The sequence below is a fragment of the Xenopus laevis genome, chromosome 3S, assembly GCF_017654675.1.
Source record: "Xenopus laevis strain J_2021 chromosome 3S, Xenopus_laevis_v10.1, whole genome shotgun sequence".
NCBI classification, from domain to species: domain Eukaryota; kingdom Metazoa; phylum Chordata; class Amphibia; order Anura; family Pipidae; genus Xenopus; species Xenopus laevis.
In genome coordinates this window covers 64,937,815-64,948,435 of record NC_054376.1, presented here as the reverse complement: position 1 = coordinate 64,948,435, position 10,621 = coordinate 64,937,815, and the positions used below count along the sequence as shown (strand labels likewise).

Genomic DNA, 10,621 nt, shown 5'->3' with positions numbered 1-10,621 from the left:
TTTATCAAAGTTACTTTCCGCCACTCTCCATTCATTTATATTTGATTTTAAAAAGAGTATTTATGAATGGATAAAAGTGAAATTTCACCCTTTGATAAATATGCCTTTTAAAATGCCATAGAAATAAATTTAAAGTGGTGGAATTTGACTCTTTCAGACTGTGCCGATCTCTAACTTCACTTTTTGATAAATATGCTCCTATGGGAGGTCTGGGGGTCCCCCATATACTCCGGTACTATGTAGCGGCGAGATTATCCAACATAATAGCCATGGTTAGATATTGAGAATCCAGATCATCGGGATCCCTGAAAAAAGACAGAAGAATACCAAAAAAGAATCTCTCCCCCACTACAACCCAGTATAAACAACTCTGGGATAAATACAGGGGAAAAGTAGTGCTTATCCCCCCGAAACTCTATGGGGGGAATTCACAAAAGTGTCGGTAAAAAAAGTAACCCAGAAGTGGCGGTCGACAAATTTGTAAAATGTCGTATGAACGGCAAATTCACAAAGGCAGATGTTACCATCTCTGAATGTCTCGTAAGTCTGACAATTTTCTAAAATGTCGTATATCTTTTCATCGTACAAACGACATTTACCAAGACTTTTTAAACGACAATTTGTCTGACATTTTCATTTTGGAGAGCCTAAAGTGTCTGAAAAATTGTCAGTAAAAAGAATGAGTTTACGAGTAATTCATAAAAATGTCGGGAAAAGTGGCGCCGAAAAAACCACGCCCACTTTTAACGACACTAATTCAAAAGTGTCGCACATGTCGGAAAATTGGCGGAGAAATGCTCTGTGAATTTGTCGGCTGTTGCTACGACACTTTCTACGACATTTTAAAGACATTTTTTCGTTTCCGACACTTTTGTGAATTCCCCCCTATGTGTCGCTCCTACACCTTCTTCTGTTTGTAAAGCTGCAAAGGATAATATGTATAAATGCATTTATATAGCACTACTGGGATACACAGATCTATACTATACAAGTAGAAAAGTACAGTACAAAGAAGAAAAACATTACATTACAACAATAAAGAAATAAGTCAAAAATATAAATAAACAAATATTAAGGGACTAATTTTCAATGTTCAAATTCACATTCTTACTGCAATTTAAATGTAAAAGTACCTGGAGAACAAATTTAGTCAGCACACCGATTCTTAGTATCTTGCCTTGATGGTGCACGTTCTGCAACGACCACTTTCCATTGACAGACCATGTAATGTAGAAAATGAACAGCACCATCCCCCCGCGACCTTTCAGGCCATGTGGCCTTTTATCAAGCTTGATAAAAGGCCACATGGCCTGAAACGTCGCGGGGGATGCCCACAAGAGCACAAATAAAGGCTTTTTAAACCACATCCAAATCGATGGTGCTGTTCATTTTCTACATTAAATGTAAAAGTACCTGAACAAAATGTATATATTAACCTATTGGGCTCACCCCTTCATCCTATAATTATCCAGAGAAGGGTTACAGGAAATTGGTTGTGCATCCATACAGATAGGGCTCCTCCAATTTGAATGGAATACCTTAGCATCTAGAAGCTTGCATATTAATGTACAAGTCAAATGGGAGTTGTCCTAGACAACAGTTAAGTGATTTTTTTCGATTACAGTTTTACACATTTTCAAAATTATTTGAGACACTGCAGAATACAAATTCGATCCATGCAAGTATTTTTTTCAGTAATTTTTATTGGTATTTTGCAGATCACACAGTAGATAACGTAGTATAAGAATGACATCAGGTAATCATACTAAAATCCAGGCAGCATACAGAAATTAAACATTAGTTATAAAATTTCAAATAAGTATTATACATCTATTATACAGGCCCATATTTGAAGACCTAGGGAACATGACCTAAGTAAAATAAAGGAAAGAAACCTAGAAAAGCTAAACTACACGTAGGGGCATATTTATCAAGGGTCGAAGTTGAAAAACTATGAAAATCGAATTCCAACCGAAAGACCAACCGAAATGAAGAAATGGTTTTTTTGACCGCATAGGTTCGTATTCGGCTGAATTCGAATTGTACGAATCAAAGTAATAGCGCACTCGATCGAATTTGAATCAAAGTTTTTCCCAAAAAAAAATTTTCAGAGTCCACCAATTGACTCCAAATAGGTTCTAAGAGGTCCACCATAGGCTAAAACAGCAATTCGCCAGGTTTTAGATGGCGAATGGTCGAAGTCTAATTTTTAAAGAGACAGTACATGATAAATTTCGATATTCGTAATTTTCATTTTTTTTTCAAATCGAATTTGGACTATTCGAGAGAGCTCGAAATTATAATTTTTTAATTCGAAAATTCACCTCGACCTTTGATAAAACTGCCCCTAAATGACAGAACCCAAATTTTACAAAGCTCACCATGAGATGTACTTATTGAAAAGGGAAATGTATGTGAAGTGCTCAACAAGGCAATGGATGTGGAATTCCCATATCTATTTAGTCAGGGCCGCCATCAGAAATCACAGGGCCCTGTACGGCAACATTTTCTGGGCCCCCTGGTCCCCCCCCACCCCAGATCCTGCCCCCAAGCCCCACCCCCCAAAAGAACATTTGTGGTCAGGGCCCCCCTACAAGTTAATAAAAATTCATTAGTGGTCAGCCCCCCCCATAAGTTAAAAAAAATCATTGGTGGTCAGGCCCCCCCCTATAAGTTAAAAAAAAATCATTAGTGGTCAGCCCCACCTATAGGTTAAAAAAAATCATTGGTGGCCAGGGCCCCCCTATAAGTTAAAAAAATTCATTAGTGGTCAGGGCCCCCCCCCCCTTTAAGTTAAAAAAAATTCATTAGTGGTCAGCCCCCCCCTATAAGTTAAAAAAAAATCATTGGTGGTCAGGGCCCCCCTATAAGTTAAAAGAATTCATTAGTGGTCAGGCCCCCCCATAAGTTAAAAAAAAATCATTGGTGGTCAGGGCCCCCCTTTAAATTAAAAAAAAACATTAGTGGTCAGGGCCCCCCCTATAAGTTAAAACAATCATTGGTGGTCATGGCCCCCCTATAAATTAAAAAAATAGTGATGACAGAGCCACCATAAAAGTTTTACAAGAACATTGGTGGTCAGGGGCCCCATAGAATATAATAAAAAAATAATTTGTGGCCAGGGGTTCAATAGACTAAAAAAATCAAAAACGTTGGTGCTCAGTGGAACGTACATTAGTTTCTTCTTCGGTTTCCTGTGTCCCATTTTTTTCTGTTTGTTTTCCATTCAAAGTTCCCCCCCTCCCAACTGCTCTCAGTGAGCTGCAGAATCAGGTAGGGTTGGCGGAGCTTCTATAAGTCCCGGCAGATCTACACAGGGATTGGATAGGCTTATCCAATCACCATGCGGCTCTATGGGAAACTATCAATAGTTTAGAAGCTGGGGAGGGGAAAGACATGTAGCAGAAACTCTGCATCCCCACCTGATTCTACAGCTTCCAGACAGCAGTGGGGGCCCGGCTACACAGTGAGTACAGCGACCAGGCCCCCCTAAGACTCCAAAAATCACCAGGCCCGGGACAACTGTCCCCCCTGATGGCGGCCCTGTATTTAGTATACCATGGGGTCTAGACATGTAGGAATTTTTGGTGCTTGTCTGATAGGATAATGGACATCTTCTCCTGGAAATTTATAATGTCTGGTTCAGTCATTTGAGATTTGTTTCGTTTTTCCAGGTCTTGGTGATTGTTTTCTTTGCTGCAGTAAGCATGAAGACACACAGAGCTATTAGAAGCACCTACTTGTAACTGCTACAAAACAGACAATCACTATAATTTGACTTTACATGTGTTTTAACAGAGGCAATTCTCAGTATTGTCTACGGCAACAAGTAGCAGCTACTAGTAGCAGCTACTTGTTGCCATAGCTCCTGAGCTACTAGTAGCATCTATTTTTTTTGTGGCTACAAAATGCCCAGCCATAGACAATACTATACCCTAAGGCTGTACTAGGGTGTTTAGATTCTAGTTCTTTTCAATTGTATTTTTTAGATTTACATTTTTTAATAAAAAAGCAAACATTCAAGTCAGGTAAAATGTTATGTTTTTTTTAATTTAAAAACTGAAATTTACAAATTGTAATTTTAATAAATAGGCTTCTTCTAGGGGCAGATTCGTCAAAGAGTAAAAATAGAGCTCACCACAGAAAAACTCCTTTACGCTCCATTTATTACTATGGGATTTTTAGAGGTGTATTTATCAAATGGTGAATTCTAACTTTCATCAACTGATTAATACACTTTTAAAACCTCTATAGGAATCAAGAGAACGTGAAGGATATTTCCTGTGTTGAGCTCTGTCACTCTTTGATAAATCTGCTCCTTAGTGTCATATGTTAAGAAAGTGGATAAAGAAACTGTAATTTCACAGCTATTCTTTAGCTTAGTCTCAGTCACCTGATATCTGCTAAGAGAAGATCACAGCATTGTTGAATAAGTACTAGATCACATTATATAAAAAATGTAAAGAAGTGCAAAAGAAGGGGTACACTAACCATTCAAGGTCCTACTGATAATCACCCCTGGATACCAGGTTTTACTAAACAAGGTAAAGAATCTGTGCCACCCAGGCTGCCATGCATAGGAACAGCAGTAGCCATCCAGTATTTTTCTGTACCTAGAACTGTGTGTGCTTGTTCCCTGCATCCCTGACAGAGGCTGTTTTTCTTTGCTGCAGTGCTATTTTTGTATGGCTATTCCTAAAGGATTTCTTTGTGTGCCTGATTATAGAAGTCAGTGTCTTGCCTGCATGTTTACTGTACATGCCTGTGCAGTGCTATCCCACACGCCACCGAGAATTTCCAGGTTTGTTATGTATAAGGATATGACATTACACGTATGCGCAGAACCTCTGAGGCCACAGAAATAGTGACACCCATGCACACATCGCTCTGCTGATATCACTGAAATGGTCTGCGCATGCGCACAACTGATTTTTGCCAGCAAATTGGGCAAAAGTGTCAGAAATGGGGGGAATGTGTTCAATGGATGGAAGATCGGGGGACACAGCCTAAAATCTAGTAACTCCCGATAAAATCAGGGGAGTTGCCTGTGTCTAAACTTTCCATGACTTTTATTATCATAAATGTCTAGCTATTGTATATCTACTCTTTCTTGTGAATCCTGTGCTTGTCCACTCTGCTTACTTCCATATGGTTCAACCAACCCCTATATTTTTTTTTCTTTTCCTCCAAGAAAATCTTCACCATTGATATTTACTTATGAAGATAGCAAGCTAAAAACATAGCTTTAACTACAAAACACATTAGGACTAAGCACTAGACAATTTCTTAATAAGAGAATTCACAGTGAGAATATGTAGATAAAATGTATGTCATCATAAACCAATATCTATATGAAATATGAAAACATTAAAATGAGGGTTGCCACCTTTGCTGACAGCTAAACCCAAAGGGCGAGGAAATAGCACTGAGTGTGGGGCAGTGATGTTGGTGGAGTTATGACACCAGGGTGGGGTTATTGCATCACTTAAGTAACTGGCTGGATTTATGTCCAGTTTTCTTAAAGGAGAATTCAACTGTTTAAAAAAAACCTGCCGTTCGTCGCCCCTATACCCTCCCCTTTATTTGTGCAAATTTTCATCATCTGGACTGGAGCAATGGGAATTTAAAAAATGATTGTATCTCCAGCGCATCTCCAGTGTTTCTGAACCAATGTGGATGTGGTTGGGCAGCATGTCACCCCCATAAAATTCTGCCGCCCTAGGCCCGGGCCTAGGTGGCCTTTCCACAAATCCGGGCCTGTGAGTATCTTAGAATTTAAATGTTTTTCATATATTGGCTTGGGTTTCACAAGGGTGAGACCCAAGCAGGCCTTAGAGAAATCAAATTGTTCAGGTAAAAAAAAACAATTCAGGGATGCAAATCCATTTGGGGTGCCTGATATTCGGGTGTGTTTTCAGTGGTGGAGCTTAATACTAAATAAACTGCAAAGTACAGGAAGTGGGAGACAGGGCTGTTTTACTGTGGCTTAAGGGTGCAAAACAGAGTAACTTCTCGAAAATCCATATGAGTTAATATGTGCATACTGCTTAAATCATTTGATTAGGGTTGCCACCTTTGCCAGAGACTAAACCCAAACAAAAGGGGCGGGGCAGCAATGTTTGGGTGGGCATGATGACATCAGAGATGATGTCGTGGAGATATGATGCTGGATCAGAGTTATTGCATCACTTATATGCAACTGGCTGGATTTCTGTCCAGTTTTGGCTATGTTTTAAATGGGACAGTTTTGAACGGACAGCCCTTTGACAAACTGAGATGTTCAGTTGAAACCCACGTGGCTGAAAACCCGAACAGAAAGTTGAGACACCGGAAGAGGCCTTAGAAAAACCAAACTGTTCAGGTTAAAAGCGAACAGGTGGCAACCCTATAGTTGATAGTATTTCAAATAACGTTCATCACAATTAGTATATAAATATGTATATATTCACAATTAGTATATAAATATGTATATATACTTTTGAAGTTCTAATATTCAAGCTAACATGTTTAAAAGCCTGTACAAACGTAGCATTACAAGCAGACATGGTGCTTACCAGCCCCCCACACTACTAACAATGAAAAGCGATCCTCCTAACAATTCATGTTTCTAGAACGTTACAGCACATGCAGCGTCACACATGTTATTTGTCAGTCACAAGCCCTCGTCTACATTGCAGGATGTCAGCAGAAAAGCACCGAGCACAGTTTGGCAACAGCTAAAGCTCAGCTACTACTATCGATGTGACACCAAAACTTCACTTGTGCTGTGCACTTTTTTGGACATCCTTCCCCTCACAAAAAAGTCCCCTTCCCTCTGCATTGTACACTTACTCTAATCTACAGCTCTTGTTTATGGTTTATATCATATGGGGGGGAAATAAATACTACAACTCCCAGAAGTCTACACACTGAGCTGTTTTCATTTGACAGTGGGCGCGGTTATATAAAAGATTGACAATTTGATTACCTGGCCTTGTATAGCGGTCAGACGGTGTCAGCTGCCCACAGCGAGGCTTAGACCGCATGACGATTGCCCCGCCTACCGCGGTGCGGAGCCGCCTCTCTTTTCTGTTTTTTAAGTCTTCCTCCGCGGCCGGCGCGTCATTATTTGCGAGGTCACGTGACTGAGACGTTTAGTCGGTTATACTACTTTTTATGCTAAGGCACTCTTCGGTATACGGAAGGAGGCGACAAGGTCTGGAAGCTGGGTTTGTGGACAACCTAAAGCTAGTCTAGGTTAGGCCCCCAACGCATATACTAAGGACTGCCGGACAAACAAGGCCCGGAGGAGGGAGGCGAATACGCCGTCAGTTCACTCCGTCAGTTGCTGACAGTCCTGAGTGCTTTGCAGGCGAAGAGTCCCCCGGGTGGGAGCTGCAGACATGTCATCTCCCAGCCCGGGAAAGAGGCGAATGGACACCGATGTAGTTAAACTGTATCCTTCCTGAGGGCAAATGATTGGGCTATGGGTTGCATTTACTATAAATGGGAGCTTGACTGTCAGTTACTAGGTGCCCTCCATATGTAACTCTCTGGGTCCCCTGCTTTGGATGGATATGGAGCATTAGAATGGAGTGAAAAGAATGCTCACACTATTCTGCCCCCACTAGATACATGTAAGTATCTTAATTGCCTAGTGTCATTATTGTCAGTGTTCCATGGCTATGGGATGGACATATCCTTGTATGGAGAGAGATCCTTGTACAGCTATCCCTAAGGCTGTTACCAGAAATATAAGTAAATTACATAAGGAAAAGGCAACCCTATAGTTTCCCAAAACAAAGAATTCCACATATGACCATGTCTCCTTTTAAGAAATGTTATCTTTGATAATAATCTATTTTAATGGGGAAACCCTTTGTTATTGATCTATTGGCACACATGCCTTTTCTAAGCCACAGGCCCTCCAGCTATTCTTGAGCTGCTGGCAGTTGAAGGCTGTTGGCCTATGTGAGTTGCCGTTCCTAGAAGCCAGTAGGGCCCTCTTTTATATAATAAAGAGACTTTTGGATTAATCTTGAGTCATTGTCTGAAACAATTGCCTGCAATTTTAAGAAAAGGTGAATTCTATTTAGTATTAGGAAAATATGTGCAGTTTTCTTTTGTACAGCTCAAACAGGCCTGTAGGAATTTAGGTATATATTTATTTATGTCAGTACAGTTGAGGAGGGGGAAGCAAACAAGGAGGATTTTGTTGTTTGTGTCTAGAAGGCAGGGGAAAGATTGTGCTATTTCTTTTCTTTTAGCCTCATATATACATATTTGTTTTATTTTTGTAGCAACAAATGTCCAAATCCCCCTTTTCACAGCTCAAGGTGATTTACAACAGAAATGCCTAAGCTGTTTCTGCTCCAGCAGTAGTTAAATCATCAACTCCCAGCACCCACTGACAGCCTAAGAGTTTTAGTGGTGATACTGGGATTTGTTGTAGTAGTAAAAACAAGAGGTCGAGGGCTGCATTTTGGACAAGCCTATACTCCATAATTATTCTGTTTCTTTTCACCTATAGAGCTTTCACAAAAAACTGGGGTTTTCATTAGACTGCAAATCATTTTCATGAGGCCATTGTTCATGGAATATCTCTCTCTTAAAAATGGATAAGTAAGAGCTTAAACAAGCATTTGTGTACTCCAGTCCTGTTTATTTGCCTAATCAAAACAAAGGGATCTTTGCAATCTTTTTCTGCTTGTCGTTTTTATTGTAAGAGAACAGACAAAAGACTGCAGTCTTTAAGGTTTCATGCCGCCTTAAGCTTTCAAATAAAGAACGGTAGGCAGTCAGTCGACAGCTTTTTAGCATTAGTTACGATGGCCCTAATTGAAGGGAATGCTATGGTTTTTACTAGCATTTGTTATTTGTTGCAGGCCATTAAATGTTTTTTTAAAGGGTGATTTAAAGGCAGGATAATGAACATATTTTCATAAGTTGAGTTGAAAACATCATCTTTCCTGTCTGTTTTAATATGAAAGGATTTGTATAGCTGCATTAAAGAAACCTAAAATCTGATTGGAGATGTCAGGTCTGCATTGCAGGCCTTCAGGAAGCAAAGGGTTAACTGGCTGAACACAGGAGACAAATCTGTTTTTAAGGAATACAATCTAATAATTATATAAATGCAGTTTAAAAAGTAACCCTTGTGCTGCCAGGGTGTGTTTCAGGTTCCTTAACTATATAAAGTTTTACAAGTCAAACATGTCTAAATCAATGCCTTAGCAGCTGATTGGACTGTTGGGTTACATTGGTATTAAAGGGGTTGTGTGGGAAAAGTATACATAGCACAGCTGAGCGCTTCTACTTTTGTTCTCCTCCCTGTTTTTTGCTTTTGTTTTTGTCCCACAAGTTTCCCTTGGCCCATGTAATTTCCTTTTGTAGGACAGGACACTAAGGGGGGGGGGGGTTTGCTGTATGGCTATGACATTAATGCACAGACATTTGCAGAGAAAGGGAGTGTTGTTTGGGGGGGGGGGCAAGCAGTGAACTGGAATTCTACACCTAATCCATTCTGCTTCTTTGTTATTACTGTAACTTGCTGCTGAATTTTAGTAAACTAAAGTTTGTCTGGAATGATCGAGAGCCCACCAACTGTTTTGTGAAATAAAATCTCTGGTTTCTGGGACAGATGGCTGCAAGTGGCCCTGCATTTAGTCTGTTACTGATACTATATTGCCAATCCATATTTATTGAGGTTGCCATACAGAAACAGATTTAATCTGCGGATTTGTATCCTGTAGTCCTATTTGGCATCTTATCTGCACGTGTATGGACCTCCTACAGGCTTTCCCAATCGATATCTGGCAGAGTTGATTTTTCTGCCAGATTCAGGAGACTGTTTCGGTCCACGCTCAATTTTTTTAATATCCCCTTCATTTTAATGTGACTGTTTGACCCTAGGGCCAAACAATCACATTACAACTATATCACTTGCCCAACAAGAGAATCTTACAGTATATGATCACCTTAGGGGAGCTAGCACACGGGCAGATTCGGGGAGATTTAGTCACCTGGCGACTAAAGCCTCTTCGAACTGCCTTCCGCCTGCTATAATGCGAAAACGCCAGCGCCAATGCACTCGCGGTGCTTCGATTTCCGAATTCGCCCGAAGTTTCCTCGAGGCAACTTTGGGCTATTCCGGAAATCAAAACGATGCGAGTGCGTTGTCGCATTATAGCAGGTGGAAGGCAGTTCTGGGAGATTGTCGTCCCGCAGAAGAGGCGATTATTCGCCATGCTATATTTTAAGCCTTTATTGACCCTGACCTTTCCCATTCATCCTTCATTGTTTTATCTTACAGGGTTAACCAACTCATTTCTAAATGTTTGATAACTGATAAAACTGGGGCAAAATTTAGGTTAAATGTGACATATTGTATACAACTCTAAAATAGAGTATCAGTCATAACACTGTGTTTTTGTAAGGCATGCCAAAATAAACACTAGCTGTATAGCGGAAGGCCAATTTCACTTTTTTTTTTATAAAGATAAGAAAAAAGTACCTTATACCTACAGTATGTGTTAAATATAGAAAGAGATTAGAAGCCCCTTCCCCCCCCCTCTTCTGTAACTTCCTAATGAAACTGTTGCATATTACTAGTGTGGAGCTGAAGTGCTGAACTGCTTGTTTT

At 40.1% G+C, this 10,621-nt stretch overlaps 1 protein-coding gene across 1 annotated transcript in view; it reads left to right on the top strand.

Annotated features, from left to right (window-relative positions):
• Positions 1-7,039: 7,039 nt before the first annotated feature.
• The window catches only part of ube2h.S (ubiquitin conjugating enzyme E2 H S homeolog), a 30,589-nt gene continuing 27,007 nt past the window's right edge, over positions 7,040-10,621 (top strand). The window contains exon 1 of the mRNA XM_018255689.2: positions 7,040-7,435. Within this exon, the coding sequence (XP_018111178.1) occupies positions 7,383-7,435 (53 nt within the window). The 5' untranslated portion in view covers positions 7,040-7,382. The remainder of the gene's footprint in view (positions 7,436-10,621) is intronic.